Here is a 22,671-nt window from a genome sequence, read left to right on the forward strand (position 1 = left end):
CAGGATGGCGCAATTTGTTCTAAAAATAGAAAAATTGTCCCATATCATAGGTGCGCGCGGATCCCAAGACTTAAAACTGAGGTTAAGATAACTCACTGTTGGGATTCAGTCAAAGATTTCATACGAAAGCAAGCTTTCAGTCTTTTTCATAGTTGTCAAATGCTAAGTTTTATTTACTTTTGTATGCGAAAACAAATACGAAAAGCTTGTCTCCTTGTTACCCATGCGCATCCATAGCAGCTCTCCGGAATCTCCTGGATACACAGCGGATCTCCGGTCTCCCGTACGGGTCGCCAAATCTCCCAGATACGAAGGAAATCGCTTTATCACACTTACTTTGACCGGTTTCGACGTTTTGTGGCTGAATCGGTGTAGCTCTACTTTTAGCAACGAAATCATATTACTCTCCCGGAATATTTCGTTTTCTTTACGTTGGCATCTCTGCCTACAAGTAGTGTCGGATCTAGGGAAGGGGCCCGCCGCCTTCCCCCAACCCCTCTCCGCCTTATTTTGGGTTAAAAAAAAGTCGCAGAAGAAAGGAAAGCCGGTGGGGCAAGCAAAAACAAAACGACCCCCACCCCTCCCCTTAGCTCAAGTTCTGGATCCGCCACTGACGAGAGTTGGTTTTTGGACAAACCATGTGCTTACAGATTAAAAATTGAACAGGAGAAAGGAAAACAGCTCGGCCAGTAGCAGAAAGCTCAGGATGAAAATCTTGGGAAATTGTACTGTGGAGAAAATTACGGTTTAAAGAAAAACTTATTTCGGGTTTTTTTGAATTATTGGTTTTGTTACTTCTGCTACTTACCCATGAGCAAGTTTTCAGCTGACAAGACTGACAAGTCTTCATTTAAGCACTTTGAAACAGGAAACCTCGTTTAAGGAAGAACTTGTCAAGCGGAAACCTTGCTTGCGTGAAAAGGTCGATACGCCAAGTCAAGGAATTACGTCCTCTATATGATGACGTTTTGGAAAAATACGCTGTACAAACAGAACTCCGTGACTCAAGGGAGCTCTTTTAATCATTGCCTTTAATACATGAGGGAATAAACTTGTGAAGGAAGCTGTCATGGGAAACTGTACTGAATTAGCCTGCGAATACAGCCGCGTCTCATTCGCTCCCGCTACTACGTGCGAACCGCGTTTCGCACGTGGTAGCGGGAGCGAATGAGAAGCGGCTGTATCTGCAGGCTAGTACTGAATAGACTGCGAGAGCATCTGGTTTTTTCGTTGCTCTCGCAGGCTACTGTACTGATGAACAGTTTTGCCTTACGTTGTATTAAAAGCACTTTTTTCCCTGTGGCGTCAACAGCATGCGGAACGAAAAGTAAAAACCCGCTTCCCTAACAGTTTAGCACAACAATGCAACGGTCTCTCGACATTATGACGCACGAAATTAAAATAAGCAACTTCCTCCGCCGTTGAATGCTGATGACGTCAAGGTAAATAATTACTATATATACAACACCCGTTAAATAAACTTTCTTTTTAAAACTACGAAAACAAAAATTATCGGAAAACCAAATTATAATATAGAAACCGCTATTCGAAAATTTTCCCGTAGATTCTCAAAACTTCAATAAAACGAATGTTTGTATTTCTTTAATTGATACCAATGCGGTGCTGCGTCACGCAGCGATCATAGTTCAAGCGTGTCCAAGTGTGACGTGAAGTTTATTTTTATGAGGGCAGAAATCAATTTCTAATCACCAGCTTATACATGCTATAAAAGCCACCTGTTTACCTTTTTTCAGCACTACAACAGTCAAGAGAATAGCCTTTCCCAGCCATCGACCATCGCTTTCTATATTTGATTTGCCATGCAAGCGGGAACAAGTTTTTTCAATGAGAACACGCCATCAATCGTGATACGAAGTCTCTTCGACAAGTACGACAAAGATGGCTCCGGTCGGCTTAATTATGGCGAGATCAATGATCTTTTGCAGAACGATTTAGGATTTTCGAAGGAGCAAGCGAAAGTTTATTCCATGTTGTTGGACAAAGATGGAGATCAGACCATTTCGTTTGAAGAATTTCTCGACTGGCTTCATAGCGGAGAACGGTTCAAGGTTATTCAAGACAAATCGAGATTCCACAAACTGTGCAAAGCGGTGGAGTTATTCAAAACTTATGATGCAGACAACAGCAATAACCTAAGCAAAGACGAATTTAAGCATTTGCTTGATTCCCTTGGATATCAGGGAGTAGATGTGGAGAGGTTTTTCGAATACCTGGATGAACACAAGAATGGAAAGATTTCATTCTGGGAGCTAATGAAGTGGCTAAACTGGGTTCCAGTCAGTTGAACTCCAAACAATAAAATACAAATTAATAATTGTTTGTACTCCTAACCTCGGCAACAGCACTTCAGGAGCAAGTCGGATTCCAATTGTTTGGACTTATAAGTAAACTTTTACAGAATTACGTTCCACATTTTATGTAATTTAAACATGATTCGGTGGGGATGTTGTTAAGGCATCACAGATAACTAAATTATGTGTATAAAAGTTGTAAGCAATATGGCTGCAATAAGAAATCATAACCACATTATGCAACAGACTAAACCCATAAATGCATTTTTTTGTCTAAAAATCTAAATGAAAAAGTACCAATTGCCATATAGTTAGACGGTTTTCAAATAAAGAGCACTTGAAAGTAATAGTTATTTTAATAATTTGGATTATTACTGTCACACACAAACATTATTTTGGGTACTGTTAAGTAATCTTCATTTGCTATTCAAGGCAGCTATATCAACATCATTCTTAGCATAAAAATCACTTAGAAATAAATTTAAAATGATTTAGAATGAATTTGTTGTTACAGCAAGATTTACACCAGAAAATTGTTGAAAACTGTTTGTTATGTATGGTTTCATGGTTGCAACATACAAAATTACTTTGGGCTTTGACAGTAGTTACCTACATCTTTTAAATCAGTAAATCAGTTATTTTGGGAAAGTGTTCCCATAACCAGTACTTTAAATCAATATTTCTAGTTTGCAAGTGTTTGTTTGATGCCATGTGTTTGTATGGTGCCATAGAAACCAAAATATTACCCGACATACAGGGCCACAGCTACATGTAACTTAACAGGCAAACCGAGGCACTTGCCTCAGTCATTTTTTGTTGTTGTTTTTGTTGTTTATAGTTATCATAAACACCCTAAATACCTAGGAAGAGAATTTAACTATGAACATTGTCTCAGTCATAATGTTTTTCTGGCTACGGCCCTGGCATGAAACATGAGACAGCAAGACTATATCACCAGCTGACAACGTGCACTCAATAAAAGCCTTACACCACGTTCAGTTTGCACACTTCAATGGTAGATTTATTTATTTGCCAGTTACATATTGTTTTATTTTTTCAGCAACATGGTTTAAAGAGGGTGTGTGTGTTTACATCAGAAGACATGTATGAACTGTTCTAATTGCTGTCATTTAACTAATGATAAAATGTCCAATAACATTGGATCAAGATTACACAAGAATGCTGTATAATTATATTACAAATAATATTCTCTGGTATTTCAGTAACCTGAAGCTGACTAAACAAGTAAATTTATTTTTGGCAATGAGTACCAAAAATACCACACATCTAAATTCAACAAAAAATAGCAGTAAAACAAACATTTGTGCAGTTGTTTTTTATCCTTACCATTTCCAAAAATATAAAATAAAATATATCACCTTTTAAGCAATTCACAGTGAAGATCAACATACTAATCAACAAACTTTTTGGATTAATTCTTGACAAGTTGTTGACATCTTTATGACAACTTTCTAATACTGCTTTCGTTTCATATGGCTAATCAAAATTTAAGCCAGAGCTAGATAACATGCAGAATTACTGTCAAGCTCTGCATTCGCGCTCTTGCAACTGACATCTCTGTATCCCCATAGTTCTTGTAATTTTATCCACTAGAAGCCATCAGAAAGTTGTCAACATTAAAAAATGTCAAAACGTTGTCAAAATGTAACCAGAAACTTTGCCCAATGGCAACAGTACATAAATCTTCACTGTATCACAACAGGAAACATTACCATTTAAGTATAACAAGCTAATCTCTCTGTGTTCCATTTTTTTTAAAATTATTATTTCATGACGTGAAGCAAACAAACACAGCCATTTTGTTTGGCCGGTCATACAGTGTAACAGCATATCCATTTACATGAAAATTATTGGTGTGTAGGAAATTCATTTTTAATAATAATGAGTAAATAATTAATATTTCACAGCAATAGGGCAAACAGTCAGATTTATCCCATCAATTCTACAATGACTGCAATTCTTGAAGACTATACATCAAAAATTTCTTATCTGACAACTACTGTAATTCCTGGCACAAAACAGAAGTGTTTGTACACATCACTCTGATGATTTGATAGCCATCTGTGCTTTACTGGACTGTAGAAGAAACAATTTCACATTAACAAAGGATATTTTTCTGATATGATGTTAATCCAAATAAGAGCAGCCCATCAAAGTGTACATAGCACTTTTTCAAGGAGGCTTAAATTCTGAAACTGCTTCTAGACTCAGTTTCATTTTAAGCTTATCAAGGAAAAAAATATATAATTATACAAGGAAGTGCATAGAGGACTTAAGAAGAATGAGGCTTGTAACACTCTGATCAAGAGACAGAGATTTGTTTGTTGTCACTATCATGAATTTTTTTCTTTTTGAATTAAAAGATGTTATGTTTCTTTGAGTATTTAAATGTTGCTCTGGAATAAGTGTCACATAATAAAATAAAAGTAAAAAGTAGTGGAGCAATTTTTCAAGTAAATGAGTTGAAGTCTGGTGGTATTTTAAGCTATATGCTTGTGTGTTGTAAAAAAGTTGATCATGTGATGATGGAAATATTAATAAGCTTGTGGTCTTGCAAGCAGTTATCCTGTGAATGCAGATGTAGTACCAGCTGCTATTTTATTACATCGAACAACAACCAGATAACTGTCTTCAATCACAAGCTAGAGATTAAACCTTTGTTTTACAGTGCAAAAGAAAAGGGCTCTGAGAATTATTAAAAACTATTTTGTGACAAAATCTACCTACATACAATAAATTATTGACCAAAACTGACAAAGAGTGAGTTAGTAAACTTACTTATAACCACTCTAACTTAACAACAAGTATTGTTCCTCCATTATTTTTCAAGGAAATGTCAGTATTCATGTGGAGGTTTCATTTCAACTAAAGACAACTTTATGTGCCACAATAAAATTGAATATTCACTTTCTTCTATTCTGTAGATTAATGTGCTGTAACCACCCCATAGTACGGCAAAAACAATCCCAACCTCTCCCCCCCAAAAAAATAAATAAACATACATAATCTGTATAAATAAATGAATGAATAAATAAATAAATAAACAAACAAACAAATCAAAGGTGACACAATGTAAATAGACACCTCTTTTAAGTGGAAACTCAGTTATATAATGTACTATCAAAACATGAAGTTACTTTATGATGTCAAAAACATTGTTAAAATCAAGACAACCCCCCCCCCCCCCATCAGTAACAAGAAATTCAATTCCAAACTTTTCCAGAATTTAAAACACTCTTTTGTTAATATTTTTCGCAGAAACCACAATCGATGACTTGACTGTACCCACCTGTATAATGGCTATGATAACACCAAACAATCCAATAGCACTTCCAAAGATCTCCACAATCAAAACCTTTAAATCACAACACAAAAAGCATCAAAAAAATGGTTAGTACACAAAAGCAATCTTGTGTAATTAATCTATGCAGAGTCACTAGCGTAAAACAACAGACCACATACATGTACACTGTATTGGCTCCTTCAAAGGTCAAAAGAAACAAGGAATGTAATGCTAATAAAACTCTTAAAGACAAGTGTGAGTGTTTGTGAAAACAGGGAATTTTTGTAAAGTTGATCATGAATTGTGTTTGCAGGATATTTTAGCCATCTTCACATAATTTTTACAGTTAGAGGATGGATTTTTCTTTATAGGCACTCCATCAAAAGAGAGTAAAGTAAAGAAAAAAAAGAAAAGTAAAGTTAAAGAGTAAAGTTCCAAAAGTAACGAGTACAACTCACATCACTTTTGGATTTAGCAGTTTTTCTCTATGCTACTTTACAGGATTTGCTACTTTCAAGTAGCAAAAACAAGCACAGTAATAATTTCAGCCAATCTAAAACGTATATTTATTACATGGCTTTGGCTTGTGGCCGATATGACGCGCACTCTGATTGGTTAATTGTCACTGAATTGTAGGGCATTATTCTCCCGTAATGCCCACGGGCCGATTACGGATTATGCAAATTAGGAAGAGCCCGGTTCTGAAAATTCAAGCGCATTGAAGCAATGAAAGCCGATTAAAATCAGTACGAGAATATCAGTAGCTAAAAGTTTAGAGATATTTCTTTAATAAAATTTATATAGATGACTTACCAGTCGGTAACCTTGGCGGGCACTAGTGAAAAACAATCGAAGTTTGCCTAGTCTTAAGTAAAGCTAAAATCGCTAAGTAAAAAACACCATTGGCAGATCTGCCATGCATCCTGAGCAGAACACCACAAAGAAACTTATAAGTTATCATCTTAGTCACAGCAATTACCGAAGTATTGAACTCCATCAAAGTTCTCGTCAAATAGATTCCCTCGCTTTGACACAAGCAAGTGTAAATCAGCTTCCAGGATCATCAGATGTAAACAATCAGGCGGTTTCTGTCAGTAGCAGTGTTTCTGATAACTGCAGACGTTCACAAGGCTCGAAATGTTCATCCATAAATCCCAGAATGAAGAAGGCGAAGATATGTTGTCGAAAGCGAATGCGAAGATCAAGTTAAGCTTATTTTGAGCAGTGTGTTCTGAAGCATTAGTATTTTCTTTCACCGAAAGACGGTTGGTTTGGACAATTTTGAAGCACTTGCTGTCTTTTCTATATGCGTTGACGTTTCGCCCCAAAAGTTGGAAAAACTTCCCCATCAACTTGTGGTACCACGATACTAATATACGTTTTTGAGGCTGTGACAGTGACTTTTCCGTAAAGAAATGAGTGTTTTTAACGGAATACGTAATACAGTGGTGAAATTCACTGACTGTGTAGTTTTGCCCTGGGTTTGAGACGATGAATGAATCGGTAAACGCGCGCATCGCCGGATGTAAATTGACGACTTCCGCTCAAATGATTTTTCTCTTTATTGATGAGCCATATAATAAACAACTTAATAACCTCGACCGTTCGGTCGTTACGGGAAAATCTCAAACCTCGGCCTACCGTATTGACCTCGCTATCGCTCGGTCAATATGGCAAGGCCTCAGTTTGAGATTTTCCCGTAACGACCTCACTCTCGGTTATTAAGTAGTTAATATTGTCTTTGTAATAAGGGCAATATAAAAACACCTGTGAGATCACTAAGGCACTGCTTATTGCATACAGTAAAAACCCGCATAAAAGAACACATGTTTTAGGGTTTCAGGCTGATTTTGTTCTTATATATCGGGTGGTTTCTGCAACATCAGCCTGAAAATGTTCTTACAGGGTTCTTAAAATTGTTTCTAAAAATTAAATACTGCATAGACTACCAACAAATGAAATCAATGTGCAAGCACAACATTCTAATTAATTAATGTATAGCACACATATTGATCTACTTAGTACTGTACTTAGTGCTGTACCCTGGTAGGTTACTCTAATCTAACTGGCAGCCAATTTTTTTTTTTATATAAGAACAATTTTCATCTTTCAGGCTGAATGTGTTCTTATGTATATGGTACTTTTTTGACCAAATTTTAGCCTGAGTGTTCTTAATCCACGTGTTCTTTTATGCGGGTTTTTACTGTATATGTTATTTTCATTGAGAATCAAAACGAGCGAAGCTACATTAGAGGCCAGTTTTGGATGGGCAACAACTTTGGTGTGGGTTGCTATCTCAGGGGATTTGCTACTTTTGGAACTTTACAGCATACTGAAAAAACCCAAATGTTCTTGATCAATCACAGTGTAGGAGTTGTCAGTCATAAAATCAGAGGAATCACACAGACAACAAATATCGTGATTGACAATACCTTGACAAACAAAGATGGATTCTGGGCATCAGCCAGAGCTGCACCACTAATACGAGGAAATAAACAATATTACATGTAAAGAGTTGTCTAGTTAATGAAAATCACAATGTGTTGTCCCATAAAATTTCCATACCCTGCCCATGGAAGGTTTTTTAATTTAAGTTCACACCCCTGCAGAAATTCAGGTTTAGCTTCATCCTTTCCTTTGAAAACTATGGCTTCCACAACCCCCCTCCCCCCCTCCCTTGGAATTTCTGTTAACCTTCCTTGGGGTGGGTATGGATATTTTCTGGAACTGCACAATAATCATTATGGCAAAAATACTGATTAACTTGCACATAAAGGGCAAACCAAGAAATCAGTTAATAAATCTGCATTAAACAGTAAATTCAGACACTGACAATACTTCTTGAAAATGATTAGTGAGAATTGATAGTGATACTTTATTTTTTTTCTCATGCAATTGGGGCTTGTTAGGCCCCTAGCTTCAACAGCTAATGAGCCTAGTTACAGAAAACTAAAAATCCAGAAAAAAATGAAATTACATGAGCAAATGTAATAACTTCAACTGACATTATACTGTTGGATTGCACTAATTCAAACTTGGTTATTTCGAATTCCTCAATATTTGAACTGAAAACTGTTTCCCTTGGATTTGCCCTTCAGTCATTTACTATCGGCTATTTTGAACTCCCACTATTTCGACTTTTTTTTTATTTTACCCGAGAGTTCAGAATCGTGGGGTTCAACTACAGGTAAACTAGGCTAATCAATTTATAGCTTAATTTAAAAATTTTAAAATTAATAGAACATAGAACAAAGTTACAGGTTTACACAGGACTTCTTAACACATGATTTATATTTATACAACAAATAAATAATTTTGCACTTTTAGTGGTGAAAGGTTTCACATGGCTAACTCACCTTCCGACTATTCCCACACAAATACCACAGAAGAGGTTTGAAAATCCAACTGTCAAACCAGCACCAAACAGCATGAAGCCTGGAAAATATAATCAAACCCTAAAGATATCATTCACAGTACAGGAGCACTTGTAAATACTAGTTGCACTAACTCTGACTGCAGTTTACTCTTTAAATGGTCTGTAACCCCTTACTTTCTTTCAATATATCACTTCCTTTACTGATTTTCACCATTTTACAAATAACACAAAATGAACAAGAGAAGTTTCATTTAAGAAATACTTCCCTTTTTCTACTCGCAATTGAGTTGTACCATATGTAGACTGATCTAGATTGTAGAGTTAAATTAAGTGGAGGAGTGATATAAGTTGGAAAATATTGATTTTAAACACTGAGGCCTGTTTTTGTTGAACTAAACATTCATTCCAGTTAATTCTTCACTGAAAGCAATGGAGTGGATATCACATTACATGACCAAAGCTTCTACAAGTAAGTAAGCTCTTCAAAATGCTTTTATTACCTCAAAAAACAAGTATGGTAACCATACATATCTAACTACAGTAACTAAAATCTAAACATGGGAATATTTGAGCATGAATGTCCTTAAATATCGGAATTATAATAAATTATCATTAAACTTTTTGTTTTTGACTCTCCTTACAACACATGTCTGTACTATCTTTGGCATTTGATTAAACTCAGTCTAAGTACAGGCAAACTAGATTGCTACTTTGCAAGTACTAGTAGTAAATTACCTGAATTGTGGACATGTCTAATTTCCTCAGCTTTTGTGAGAGAATCCACATCAACATTCTTTGATCAAAAGACAAAAGAAGAAATTATCTTCACAATGTTCATTCGATGAAGTCTTATGAAGTAACATGAGATAATTCTGAGTTTAGCAGGCACACACAGGCAGCCATTGTGTTTGATCAGGGTTGCTATATAAATTATACTGTTGTTTTGAAAAGATTGTCCTATAAAAGCATAAAAGAGCATTGGTTTGTGTAAAATGCAGATTGCCAACTGCAGACTGGGCGTAAAATGCAGACTGAGGGTAAATGTACCGTAGACTGCAGACTAAAGAATTTTTAAGTACATGTTTATATTGTGTTATTTCCATTATCGAGTGCTAACAGTAAACAAGGTTATTCAGGCTGGGTAATCGCAGTGAAAGTCCAGCACTCCAGTTAGCCTGAATAGCACTCTAGTTGGACTGAACAGCTAGCTCTCAATAATGGAAATGGTACGTTAAACACAATTCAGTCAAAACGTCTGCAGTCTGCAGTCTGTATTTTATCCTTAGTCTGCATTTTACCCCTAGTCTACAGTCTGTGTTTTCCACTGACTCAAAAGGGTATGTGACCATGTCAAAGGGTACATGTATTATTGGCAATGGCAGTTTACAGTTGTTTGATTGAAGCTGAAGATGTTTTAGCAAGATAGACAGAGACCGCAGGAACATGTGCATTCATGCTTTCTTCTTCCTTCTTGCAAGGCACCCTGAACGTCAACGTCAACCTACCAATGATGAACTTTCACTACCCATAACATTAACCAGAATTGTCGACTACTTTTTTATGCTTTTACAAGACAATCTTTGTTGACAGCTGTATGTAAGTGGCTTGTAGTATTAGAACACCTCTGGGTAGGATGCTAGTTCACTGTACATTATGAGTGGGAAAAAACAGTCTCGTCAGGGCACCGTCATTTCCTTACCGCCACAAAGTTGCTAAGAACAATGGACATGATGATTCCATAAATTGCAACAGCTTCACAGAAGATTATACTGCGAATCAAATAAAGGAATAAATTTGATTAAACAAAGAAGGGCACCCTTGCTCTCCACACCACAATAAAGTCATTCATTGTGCAGGTCTAAAAATGTGATCATTCACTATGTTAATACTACAAAGCAAAAGAGATTGTGACAGTGTAGTGGAACAAAGAAGTGATGGATTTAAAGAAACTAGAGTAAGATATACATGCACAGGGGTCAAAATGTTCCCACACTGTTTACCTGTGTCTAGTGACAGGCAGAATATTTTTTCACCTGTCTACACCACCATCCAACCAGGGTCCAAAATTAACTTTTTTCGGCAGGCGCCAACTGGCGACTAAAATTTTTTTCGCAGTCACCATATGGAAAAATGTGGTCGCCAAAAAGGGTCAATAAAATTTTTCCTTCGCAGCGAAAAACAAACCAAAATTTTTGGTCGCCACGGGCTTGCCGGCAAAATATTTGCATTTGATGTAATCAGATCAGGAATCAAACCAGTGCTGAAATCATCTTTTGACCACTTTGACAGATCTACATTTCCACTGTTTGATGCCCACAGAATATCTAAATCTTCATCTAATTTCTTCGCGGATGTTCCGTCTCCACTTTGTAATAAATTACGGAAAGATTTCAGAACATCTTTGGACACCACATCACCTGAATAAATATTCATGGCGAAAGAACACATGGGGCCTCCTTTGCTCCCGCAATACATTATGTTATGGGAAACCGCTGAAAAAACATGATCGCAGCTGTGAAACGTGTGGTAGATTTATGATAACAGGAAAATCGGTTTTATACTTCAAAAGCAGCGACAAGGTAAAAAGGAAGTGACCAATTGGCGGGCGGCTTTGAATTTTATTTTAATCGATTTGGCTGAAAATCAAAGTTCTTGTTTGTGCAGTTATCGTAGCATGAAATAGTTAACCGCCCACTGGCGACCAGTTGTAAAATTCTGGTCGCCAGTGCAAAATTTTTAGTCGCATTGGCGACCAGGAAAGCGCAATTTCGGACCCTGCCAACTTGAACAATATTATTTTAAGAATGCCGAGTGGCTAGTTTAATGAGTATTGCTTGCTTCATGTGAACGGACATTCTCTATGTGCATCAAACTCTTTGCAGTTATTATTATCATTATCAAACTCTTTGCAGTTAGAACAGAACATCTTTCCATCCTCTGCTGACAACTACAGGTGTCCATCTTTCCATTTCTCATTGAACTTTAATACTCTTACATTATTACATTTCGTCGTCAGTGTTTCAAAATTCTCTTCTACGTGTACTTCTTCAACTTCTGCTTCTTTAGCACATTGTTTACATGTTAGAAAACGATCCATATTGTGAACTGAAATACTGAACTCACTCACGCTTGATCGGCGAAAAAACGCGAAGAATAAAGCAAGTCACATTTTGTTGTTTTTGTCATGTGCACTGCAAAGACTGCACATCTTGCTTTTATTGACTACCATAAGAGAATTGCACGAGTGTGCATGACTGTGGGTGGAAAATGGATGAAAATATTTAATATTCAAATCAATAAATTCTGAATTACTGAGGATCATCTTGCCTGTCGCCAGCGACAGACATCAATATTTTTTACCTGTCACTTCCTAAAATTACCTGGTAGCCAAGCAACATTTCAACCCCTACATGCAAGTTTATTCTAATGCCTCAGTATCTACTGCATGCCGATTGATACCGCTGAACCTCTCTATAATGGTCAGAATTAATTTGTGCCTTAGAGAGGTGGCCTTTGTGTGGAGGGATTCAACTCAACAAAATGTTCCTTCGAGTTTAGCTGCTGTGAAGACATTTCCACTGAATTCATGTGCTGATATTCTCAGAGTTCCAAAATTAAGACTCACATTTTAAGTTGAAACTACTCTTAAAACAAATGGGAGATTACATTTTAGGACCATTTTACCGTGCATTGAATACAAGTCTGATTAAGGAGACTGTCTAGTTTCAGTCAACCCTGAAAGCTAGAAAAAATTCAAAGGAATCTCTCCCAGCATTGAAGCCCTGATGCCAGTACAGTGGAACCCTGCCTTATGGTCACCTTGTTATTATGGCCACTTTTTTTTGGGCCAGCAAAACACCTGTAGATTTTCTTATAAGAAAACCCGCTTAATGCAACCACCCCATTAATACAGCCAACAAACAGATTCTGAAATCCCAACCTGAGTGTATAATCCTTCATTACTTTATCCCCTTTACACGGACACTTAAACCAGTTGTGTTACTCTTTCCATCGTTAATATTGTATGTACTGATTGAAGTTTCATTTTTTTTTAATTTCACCAACATGAATTCCAGCTGTTTATTAGAGAACAGTTGTTTAGAAGTGTAGTGGTGATATGTCTGTTAAGACATCACTCAATTTATACCAGTCATGAGGTTTGACCTTACCTCATTAATATGGCCAACCAATTATCTACAGCCAAGTTTTCATGGCCCCTTGGTGACCAGATTAACCAGGTTCAACTGTAATTACTTTTACACAAAGTAAAATCTAATAAACAATTCCTTCCAATTCACCTGATAAGATTTTTTGTTTTAATTCTCGGTGCCTTTACACCTCCTCCACAAATACTGGCACCTGTGATGAGAATTCCCCTAAAGAAGAAATGAATAACACATAAAAGTCTCAGAAAAATACAGCTTAAATCATTAATAGTAATAATTATTGAAGAGGCTCTGGGCATTACAAATATAACATTCATAATGTCACAAAAAATTTCACTAATCAAATCCAGTTCTGCAATGTAATAGGAAATTTCACTCAAAAAAAATACTCAAAACACAAAGTACGAAATGCAAGTGTTTATTAGCATAAAATTCATGAGTCATAATGAAAGTCAGCAAGTGGACAGTAATGATATGTTTATTATGCTGTACAAGGTATTTGTAACTTATAGGTTTGTGGACGAAACCCTAGTGTGTGACCATTCAAATGAAAGCTATTGAGCAGTTCTTTCATGTGGTACTGTTTATCATGCAGTACAAGGTGGTTCTTACCTTTAAGTCTGTGGATGAAACCCTAGAGTGTGACCATTCAAATGAAAGCTATGGAGGAGTACTTTCATGTGGTACTGTTTATCATGCAGTACAAGGTGGTTCTTACATTTAAGTCTGTGGATGAAACCCTAGAGTGTGACCATTCAAATGAAAGCTATTGAGCAGTACTTTCATGTGGTAGTGTTTTGCATACTGTACAAGATGGTTCTAACCTTTTACTCTATGGATAAACCCTAGTGTGTAACCATTCAAATGAATGCCATTAAGTATTACTGTCAATGATGTGGTACTGTTTATTATGCTGTAATACAAACTGTTCATAAATTTCTGTGATCATTCAGTTAATATTATAAAGTTTGATCTTGAACACGGTGGAGGTTGAAAGGGTTAACAATAAAATTTATTTAATAAAGAACTCACCATGCAGCACCAACGACAGACAGAGATATAGCTAGTCCTATGCCAAAAGATCCCCACATAAATGGGGAAGTTTTATCCAAGAACCTAGCATAAAATTAGACCAAAAAGAATTCATCATACATATACTTATAATGAAGGAGACTAACATATAAATGCTATTTGCACTCAATAAATCTCTTTCTGGCAGTTTGGTTGTATAATTTGTTTTCCACTATTTCTTTATTTCACTATGTAAATGTGACGTCCACAGAAATCATTATCTGATGAACACACCTAAGAAAGTACTGTAACAGTATTTTGTGCCAACTAGGTATGTAAATAACTTTCATATCGCCTTGAAAATTAAATTACAATATTTAGAGAGGAAGCCACATCAGCCTTAGCCGATTTTCATGCAGGTCCTCTATCCTGGTCGAATTGGAATTTGGAAATGTTGGTTTTTGTGAAGGGAGGTAAACTGAAGAACTTGGAGAAAAACCCTCAGAGCAAAGCGTGAACCAACAACAAACTCAACCCACATATGGCACGGGGCCAGAATTGAACCTGGGTCACACTGGTGGGAGGCAAGCGCTCTCACCACTGTGCCATCCCTGCTCCCTCAAATCATCTCACTCCCACTCTGAAAATTACAGAAGCTAATACTGACAAATGATTTTGGAACTTGTTTTGAATTAGCTGTATTTCCAAAAGACCCTCGAAATAAGGCCAACTTATAAAAATAACCCACCACTGTTACCTAAAACTGATTAAAAAGAATCAGGAAAAGGATATTTAGTTTTAATAGGCATTGCTCATTACAGATGTTTAAATTGGATTTCAAATTTAACCACAATAAATTTGGCACTGACGATGACAGAATTTCTGTGGAAACTCTTTAACATACCAAAATTATTACCAGTCTGGTTCTAATCACGACCTTTTGTTTTCATAAAAAAAAAATGCACAAATTTGGGATGAGCAAATTGGGATGTTTCTTCTGTCTTCTATGTGTTATCTAAACGGAAAAACTTATGTCCTAACCAGAAAGGAAACTACTTGCAAACTTACCATCCTATATCAAATCTTCTTCCAAGACCAGAGAGATTGTAATACAACCCTGAGCGAAAATATAAACATTCATAATTCACAAATTCAGCCGCCATCTTGAATGCTCACCAAAGAACACAAATTCTAGTGACTCACCGACACAAATCAACAGGAAAAGGGTCAAAGAGTACACTACAGAGTAGTATCCTAAATTGGAGCTCGCAACGTAAGGCATATCTGGTTTAAAAGCTTCAAAAAGACACTTTCGTAGAGAGTTTTTCTATCCTCTCATTTCGGTTCTCATGTGACAAGTCTTGAGCTTTGTAGCCTGGCCCAATTTGAAAGTTCGCCCCAGTATCACACGGCCCGTAAGGTAAAGGAAATACATGTATGACTTTCAGACAATCACCTAAGTATCACTCCTATGCAAAGCATAAAGAATTTGTTTCAAAATTGTAAAAATCGTTTTCAAGGAGATTAGACCTCTACATCTTACTACATCTTACTACATCTCCTTCGGCAATTCGCTTGCTATTTATACCTCAACAAGTGCGCTTAGGTAGTTAAAGAAAAAGCATTACCCTAATTATATTCCAGTCTTATTTTATAGTCTTATTTTTACCCTTTCCGCGCTTTTTTACTGTACCGTTAAGGCCTTTGTGAGACAACTCTCTGAAGACCTCCGAAACAGACCACCTTCTCAACTAAAATGCCTCAAAGAAGGCAATGGAGAAGTGATTTGTGTCGCTGGTACACGAGCTAAAGATGCTTGAGGACGGGCTTCTTTCTTTCCTTTATACTGAGAGGAGGGAAGACTATATTACATTTATTTTATATGCTTTTGTTTTCAATTCTCACTTCTCTTTGTATATTCCAGCGTTGATATTTGTTTTGTTATTATGTATATTTTTTGAACCTGCATGCCATGGATTATAACTAATCCATTGTAACTATGATTATAATAATACCCGGGAATGATAATAAGTGAACGAATGAATTAAGAAAAAAGGAAATAGGATATAGTCAAGCATGACGGGTAACCAGAGCTAACTTCAAACTTTCAAGTTGGCTTAGAAATGATATTGAAAAGTTATCGATCTATACAATACATTCACTGATCATTACTTTTTTGTATGTGGTGGCTCCTAAAAGAGCCGTAGAATATTGTAGAATCGTCGCACTTCACTTCTTAGCCGTTTTCTTGGCGGCAGGCTTCTTGGCAGGCTTCTTTGCCGCGGGTTTCTTGGCCGCTTTCTTGCCGGGTTTTTTAGCTGCGAGCTTCTTTGCTGCTGGTTTCTTAGCTGCGGGTTTCTTTGCTGCTGGCTTTTTCGCTGCTGGTTTCTTCGCAGACTTCTTTGCCGCGGGTTTCTTCGCTGCCTTCTTGGCTGCAGGCTTTTTCGGTTTGGCGGCGGGCTTCTTCTTGGCAGCGGGCTTCTTCTTTGGCTTCTTCTCCTTCTTTTCCTCCTTCGGCAACTTGAAGGAGCCTGAAGCACCAACTCCCTTGGTATGTAGAAGCTTTCCGCTTGAGGCGCCTCTCTTCAAAGCCATCTTCAAGTGCGAGCCAACCTCACCAACCTTGTAGTTGGCTTTGATGTATTTCTCGATGGCTTGGCGAGAAGAACCGCTTCGCTCCTTCAGCGCTGAAATGGCAGCCTTGATCATATCCAAATAAGGTGGATGATCAGCTGGCTTTTTAGGCGCTGCTGGCTTCTTTTTGACTGGGGATTTTGTTGGTGCGGACATGTTGCTACGTTGAAACCACTTCAGAACTGAAGACTCGAAATGTACCCATTCGAATGAGCAAGCAGTGTATATGCGCCGAATGCGGACCACCGAGGAAACAAGGCAAGCAAAGATGCCGTCATCAAAATTTGTGCTACTTTGCTCAACGTTTTGTAAAATAAAATCGTATTCTAAAAAGTTTTTCCTTACCTAAGCCTAAAAAATTGTAGCTGTGTTGTTTTTAAGGCTGAAGATGAAAAACATGTTAGGAAAAAGACTGGCAAAGAATGGAACTGAAAGCTTTGAAGTTTGTAAAGTGAGAAGATTCTAAACAAAATTTTGTAATAACAACGAATTAACTTTTGTTAGAATCACTATTTTTCAAAATAACAAACATCTTAATTAAGAACAACTCCTTGAGCTTAAATAACAATTAGAAAATTGGGTCTCCTTATTGATTTTCAGCAGCTAAACTTCGCTTTCCTCTGACCAACAAATACAGACTTCGGAACCCGTCAGTTAAATAATTGACTGAATCCGACTTGTTGAAGCTCAGATGTTTTTCAGGGGCATGCCAGCCATTAGAGACTGCTCGGAAGTTAGAATTATGATTTACAGGCTTTAAATTTGATGTAAAGCGATTTAGTGATGCACTTAACTACAGAAACAGAATTTCAACAACACATGTCGTTGTTGATATAGTCAGACTTCGAGCAGATTCAGTTGGCCCAGACTAGGACGGCTCTACTACATCTGTTGCACTCCTGTAAACGTTTCTATGGTCTTAAAAAGCGCTTAAACAGGTGATTTTAAATTTCCAGATCTGTAGGAATCAATGATATGACAAAAGATACAGTAGAAAATATATCCTAGTTTCGAATTTCTCGAAACGTGCTAGCGGAAACATTTGCATATAATTATTATATTATCAGAGCGCAAAAATCCGTTTATTTGCCCTAATAGAGTTTAATATTATTAGGGGATGACCTTCAAAAGTGCAACGAGTTGATCGAAAGACATCTTAGTAGTAATAAAAATTTCCTCCTAGCTCTCTGTCTCACTTGCAATAAGTAATTTAGATCGATATTGCGAAGACCGCCCGTACCCACTGGAACCTTCAAGGAAAGTGGCGCCAAAATTTATTGAAGTTAACGATTGTTAGATCTAGCAGAAGTCAGACGTTACGAAAGGTCAAATCCTACGTAAAACTCTGTTATTTTCGTTTCAGTGTATAATGATACGAAGAAACATTCGGGCAAAATTTCAAGAGGAAGAAATCGAACCATGTACATGAGCGAGACGACGCCGTTGATCGGAAACAAAATGGCGGAATATGAATGTTGTTTGGAAACTTTGTATGTGCAAGACGATTTTCATCGAACAATTTTCATTTTACCAGTCTCAATTTTCTTCAAAATCTTAGTTTTCATATAAATGCTACTGCCAAAATAAACTGGATAAGGGAATTCGTATCTCGGTATGAAAACTGAAGGGACCGAATATTTCAGGGACGTTCGGTTTCTTCTCATGGAACTAAGGTAATTGAACATGAAAGCGTCTATAATTTCATTTGTGTGTGTTGGTCATTGCTTTTATTCATGTGGTGGCTCCTAAAGGAGCCGTTTGTTCTATAAAGGTGTTATCCACTTATGCTCGCTCTCCACGGATTCGGCGGGCCAACTGAATGTCCTTGGGCATGATGGTGACGCGCTTGGCGTGGATGGCGCACAAGTTGGTGTCTTCAAACAGACCAACAAGGTAAGCCTCGCTAGCTTCTTGAAGAGCCATGACAGCGGAGCTCTGGAAACGCAGATCGGTCTTGAAATCCTGAGCGATTTCTCGCACAAGACGCTGGAAGGGCAGCTTGCGGATCAGCAGCTCGGTGGATTTCTGGTAACGACGGATCTCACGAAGAGCGACTGTACCAGGCCTGTAACGATGAGGTTTCTTGACTCCACCGGTGGCAGGAGCGCTCTTACGAGCTGCCTTGGTGGCGAGCTGTTTGCGTGGAGCTTTTCCACCAGTTGATTTACGAGCGGTTTGCTTTGTACGAGCCATAGCTAAAGACGATCGCGTTGTAACGAAAAATACCAACACAAATTTTATCAAGTGATTTATACTTGGCGGGACGCTTCCTGATTGGTCGAAAACTATAAGATTTCATTGATTTGTTTCGAAAAACGTAAATAATTTCACGGTTCTGTGAGTATATTTCGATCCAAGGTAGAATTGAATGTTTTATAAGGCATGAAAGATTGCATTGGTACGATGAAATCGTTTAAAAACGTTGTCATAATTATAAAATTTCCGATGTTAGGTCATGTTAGGGTTAGAATTAAATTTTCTCATTGGCAAAGACATATTCCCTGTACAAAAAGATAAGGCATGTGTCTTGTGAATACGACAATGATAAATGAGTCTGTTCATCTGACCCTTAGCTCTATTGTCTTTTCTTATCCAATAGGAGAAAAGGTATTGTTTTCCGAGAGGTCCTCCTTCACCATATAAAATAGAAGAACGGAGACAAAACGGGCCAATTCAGTTACACAAGTAGCAATCAACATGTCTGGTCGCGGTAAAGGAGGCAAAGGTCTAGGAAAAGGAGGCGCCAAGCGTCACCGAAAGATCCTTCGTGACAACATCCAAGGCATCACCAAGCCAGCCATCCGTCGTCTTGCTCGCCGTGGCGGTGTCAAGCGAATCTCTGGCCTGATCTACGAGGAGACTCGTGGTGTTCTCAAAGTTTTCCTTGAGAACGTGATCCGTGATGCTGTGACATACACTGAACACGCCAAGAGAAAGACTGTGACAGCCATGGATGTGGTGTACGCTCTGAAACGACAAGGCCGTACTCTGTACGGATTTGGCGGTTAGATTGCACAGTCTGCCAACACAAACAAACGGCTCCTTTAGGAGCCACCAAATCTCTCAAAAGTCATGACCAAGAGTGAAACAGTTTGTTATTGCATTTAAGTGAAGTGAAAGTGTTTATGAGTCGTCAGGTATCTCTCGTATGATAGACCGTCGCACGAAAACTGAACATTTTTCTGTCAAATTGAAAGATTGCTCACTTGAGTTCTGATTGTAAACCTCGATGCGAATTGACAAAAGATTCTCATGTCACAATTATAACGAAACCCCCCTAACATAAAAAGGTCTTTTTTTATGAATTTACGCGCAGACTGAATTGGGCAAAAGATAGTCGCTGACCATCAGTCTACTGCGAGCAGTCTCTTTTGCTCGAAAATCCCTTGGGAAGAACGCAAAGAAGTAAACGAGCGCAGCTCGAGGCTCCGCCGCTCGCATGTCACGCTCACTTGTTTTGTGTTCTTGAGCTTCGAGCAAAAGAGAGACTGCTCACACTCTATCAGTCTACTGAAAAAAATTAAAACACTGTTACAAATGAGCCTCTTGATGAAGGAGGAAAAAATTCACGAAGACTGCTGTGTTTAAGTTTGTTGATGAACTTCAAAGGATTTTCAAAAACGCGCCTTTTTCCCGATAATGTCGTGTGCACATTTGGTGCATGAAATATAAATATTAGCATGATGAAAGAATAAAGGCTAATAAAATTTAAATTTGCATTGTTTAGCTTGGATGTCCTGCGGTAGAAAAGCGTGAAAGACTTTTGGCCTGAGAGTAGCCTGCGTATCAATGAAACGTTCCCGTACGGGAACGCTTGCTTTGCAGGCTAGCCTGAGAGCGAAAAAACACACTGCTATGTGGCTGAGGCTCACTGGCTGACTCACAAAACGCAAAACAAATACTTGATCACTGGGGCTTGGGTCTGATATAAGCTCGGCCCATTTATCTAAAGAAAATAAACTTAAAAGTGGAAGAAATATTTTTGTTGATTGTGACTTTTCTAACATTTGGTGGCTCCTAAAGGAGCCGTTTGTTTGTGAGTCAAAGCTTATTTAAGCTTTGGCTTTCTTCTCGGTCTTCTTAGGCAGAAGTACAGCCTGGATGTTGGGAAGAACACCTCCCTGTGCGATGGTGACACCGGCGAGCAGTTTGTTCAACTCCTCGTCATTACGGACAGCCAGCTGAAGGTGACGGGGGATGATTCTTGTCTTCTTGTTGTCACGAGCCGCGTTGCCCGCCAACTCGAGGATCTCGGCGCTCAAATACTCGAGCACGGCAGCCAAGTACACTGGAGCACCGGCGCCAACACGCTCAGCATAGTTGCCTTTGCGGAGAAGACGGTGGATACGACCAACTGGGAACTGAAGCCCTGCTCGGGATGAGCGGCTCTTGGACTTTGTGCCCTTTGCCTTTCCTTTACCGCGACCAGACATGATTGAAAATACAGTATACGTAGTACTCACGAAGATAAATTTCTTGGAGAATAAGGAAAAGGATAAAGCGCGCCGGATTTTAATTGCCGTTATTCAAGTGCATAGGATCGAAATGCACCAATCAGAACTTTGCACTTGACAATATAAAACAAAGACTCCATGTGCTATAAACAAACCACATGCAAAATTTGACCTCAAAAGGTCGGTTAAGCTAAAATAACCAATCAGGAATAGAGCATTTCGATCCTTATGGTAATTGATCCTTTCTAAATTTTGTTATAAATACAAAATGCATCATCTTGAGTCTTCATTCAAATCCATTCTGATCTACAGACATGGCACCCAAAGTTGCAGGAAAGAAAGGCGAGAAGAAAGCCGGTAAGGCAAAGGCTGCCGCTGATGGAAAGAAGAAGAGAAGGGGAAAGAGAAAGGAAAGCTATGCTATCTACATCTACAAGGTGTTGAAGCAAGTTCACCCTGACACTGGTATCTCCAGCAAAGCCATGGGCATCATGAACTCGTTCGTCAACGACATCTTCGAGCGCATCGCCACCGAAGCTTCCCGCCTTGCCCACTACAACAAGAAATCAACCATCAGCTCCCGCGAGATCCAGACCGCCATCAGGCTGCTTCTGCCCGGTGAACTGGCCAAACACGCCGTGAGTGAAGGAACCAAGGCTGTTACCAAGTACACCAGCAGCAAGTAAACTCACCTTGTGGGTTTCCCGCCAAAACAAACGGCTCCTTTAGGAGCCACCAAATGATACAAAAGTCAATGACCAACTACAACTGACCTTCTTTCATTTCAAAGCGCAGAAATGAGAAGCGCTTGACACTTAAACTATCAATCGAAGTTCCTGAATTTTTTGCGATATTAGTTCTTCAGTCCAAATACTATTTCTAGACTACGAGTACTACCTCTTTCGCCTAGTCTGTCGCGAGTGACGCGAGAGAAAACCCAGGATTTCAGGCGGCCATTGTTTTACTCTCGGCCGATTTATTTAAGGTCTCGCTCGCCTTACTAAGCGAAAGAGGGGCTACGCGTAGTCTAGTCTATTTCCCTTTATATGCTTTCCCTTAAGATATACAGCGGTACCTCGGTTTAACCCTCTTTACTTCAAAATAACGAACGATGCCGGGCTAAAGTTAGGAAAACGTATAGGACAGAACTTCATATAAAAACGAATTTCAATATTAGTCTACAAACAGGTTCCATAGGTATCGACAGCTCATTATAGTTACAAATCATAACAGATCTGCATTATCCTCTTTGCCTCTTGTTTTTAGAAGAGTTCTTGTGATAACGGTAGCCAGAAATTTTTCTGGCACTAGTAGTTTTCTGTTGCATAGTGTTCGTTTTATGGACTGACTAGAACTCGCGTCCCAAGATACCCTAGCCTGTGACCCGGCTAACTTTTGTGTCTCAGGCGCGAGC

The 22,671-nt window shown here is 38.3% G+C and overlaps 7 protein-coding genes across 7 annotated transcripts; 3 read left to right on the forward strand and 4 right to left on the reverse strand.

Moving 5' to 3' along the window:
* Positions 1 to 1,695: 1,695 nt before the first annotated feature.
* On the forward strand, positions 1,696 to 2,662 carry LOC110050260 (uncharacterized). Its single transcript, XM_020756164.2, has one exon. The coding sequence runs from the start codon at positions 1,821 to 1,823 to the stop codon at positions 2,304 to 2,306; it is 486 nt and encodes a 161-aa protein (XP_020611823.1). The 5' UTR covers positions 1,696 to 1,820; the 3' UTR covers positions 2,307 to 2,662.
* Positions 2,663 to 4,180: 1,518 nt separating this feature from the next.
* On the reverse strand, positions 4,181 to 15,554 carry LOC110050258 (V-type proton ATPase 21 kDa proteolipid subunit c''-like). Its single transcript, XM_020756162.2, has 10 exons — positions 15,373 to 15,554; positions 15,238 to 15,286; positions 14,191 to 14,274; positions 13,291 to 13,368; positions 10,692 to 10,761; positions 9,728 to 9,785; positions 8,973 to 9,051; positions 8,049 to 8,094; positions 5,623 to 5,688; positions 4,181 to 4,409 (listed from the first exon to the last, which is right to left on the reverse strand). Exons 1-10 carry the CDS (start codon positions 15,449 to 15,451, stop codon positions 4,371 to 4,373), a joined length of 648 nt encoding a protein of 215 aa, XP_020611821.1. The 5' UTR covers positions 15,452 to 15,554; the 3' UTR covers positions 4,181 to 4,370.
* An 824-nt stretch (positions 15,555 to 16,378) lies between these two features.
* Positions 16,379 to 17,008, reverse strand: LOC110050259 (histone H1.0-like). The gene has a single exon (XM_020756163.2). The coding sequence runs from the start codon at positions 16,957 to 16,959 to the stop codon at positions 16,399 to 16,401; it is 561 nt and encodes a 186-aa protein (XP_020611822.1). The 5' UTR covers positions 16,960 to 17,008; the 3' UTR covers positions 16,379 to 16,398.
* A 1,491-nt stretch (positions 17,009 to 18,499) lies between these two features.
* Positions 18,500 to 19,023, reverse strand: LOC110050312 (histone H3). The gene has a single exon (XM_020756231.2). The coding sequence runs from the start codon at positions 18,994 to 18,996 to the stop codon at positions 18,586 to 18,588; it is 411 nt and encodes a 136-aa protein (XP_020611890.2). The 5' UTR covers positions 18,997 to 19,023; the 3' UTR covers positions 18,500 to 18,585.
* Positions 19,024 to 19,443: 420 nt separating this feature from the next.
* Positions 19,444 to 19,993, forward strand: LOC110050349 (histone H4). Its single transcript, XM_089286248.1, has one exon. The coding sequence runs from the start codon at positions 19,501 to 19,503 to the stop codon at positions 19,810 to 19,812; it is 312 nt and encodes a 103-aa protein (XP_089142374.1). The 5' UTR covers positions 19,444 to 19,500; the 3' UTR covers positions 19,813 to 19,993.
* A 778-nt stretch (positions 19,994 to 20,771) lies between these two features.
* Positions 20,772 to 21,273, reverse strand: LOC110050313 (histone H2A). Its single transcript, XM_020756232.2, has one exon. The coding sequence runs from the start codon at positions 21,234 to 21,236 to the stop codon at positions 20,856 to 20,858; it is 381 nt and encodes a 126-aa protein (XP_020611891.1). The 5' UTR covers positions 21,237 to 21,273; the 3' UTR covers positions 20,772 to 20,855.
* Positions 21,274 to 21,539: 266 nt separating this feature from the next.
* On the forward strand, positions 21,540 to 22,029 carry LOC110050314 (histone H2B.1). The gene has a single exon (XM_020756233.2). It carries the CDS (start codon positions 21,572 to 21,574, stop codon positions 21,941 to 21,943), a length of 372 nt encoding a protein of 123 aa, XP_020611892.2. The 5' UTR covers positions 21,540 to 21,571; the 3' UTR covers positions 21,944 to 22,029.
* The last annotated feature ends 642 nt before the right edge of the window (positions 22,030 to 22,671 follow it).

This window comes from Orbicella faveolata, unplaced genomic scaffold, assembly GCF_042242905.1.
Source record: "Orbicella faveolata isolate gen_17 unplaced genomic scaffold, um_ofav_v1 contig_14, whole genome shotgun sequence".
NCBI lineage: Eukaryota > Metazoa > Cnidaria > Anthozoa > Scleractinia > Merulinidae > Orbicella > Orbicella faveolata.

Coding starts and splice junctions, on each gene's coding strand:
- LOC110050260 (XM_020756164.2), top strand. CDS start 1,821: ATGCAAGCGGGAACAAGTTTTTTCAATGAGAACACGCCATCAATCGTG.
- LOC110050258 (XM_020756162.2), bottom strand. CDS start 15,451: ATGCCTTACGTTGCGAGCTCCAATTTAGGATACTACTCTGTAGTGTAC. Junction 10,762..13,290: donor AAAACAAAAAATCTTATCAG/GTGAATTGGAAG, acceptor TTTGATTCGCAG/TATAATCTTCTGTGAAGCTG. Junction 4,410..5,622: donor TTATCATAGCCATTATACAG/GTGGGTACAGTC, acceptor TTTCTTCTACAG/TCCAGTAAAGCACAGATGGC.
- LOC110050259 (XM_020756163.2), bottom strand. CDS start 16,959: ATGTCCGCACCAACAAAATCCCCAGTCAAAAAGAAGCCAGCAGCGCCT.
- LOC110050312 (XM_020756231.2), bottom strand. CDS start 18,996: ATGGCTCGTACAAAGCAAACCGCTCGTAAATCAACTGGTGGAAAAGCT.
- LOC110050349 (XM_089286248.1), top strand. CDS start 19,501: ATGTCTGGTCGCGGTAAAGGAGGCAAAGGTCTAGGAAAAGGAGGCGCC.
- LOC110050313 (XM_020756232.2), bottom strand. CDS start 21,236: ATGTCTGGTCGCGGTAAAGGAAAGGCAAAGGGCACAAAGTCCAAGAGC.
- LOC110050314 (XM_020756233.2), top strand. CDS start 21,572: ATGGCACCCAAAGTTGCAGGAAAGAAAGGCGAGAAGAAAGCCGGTAAG.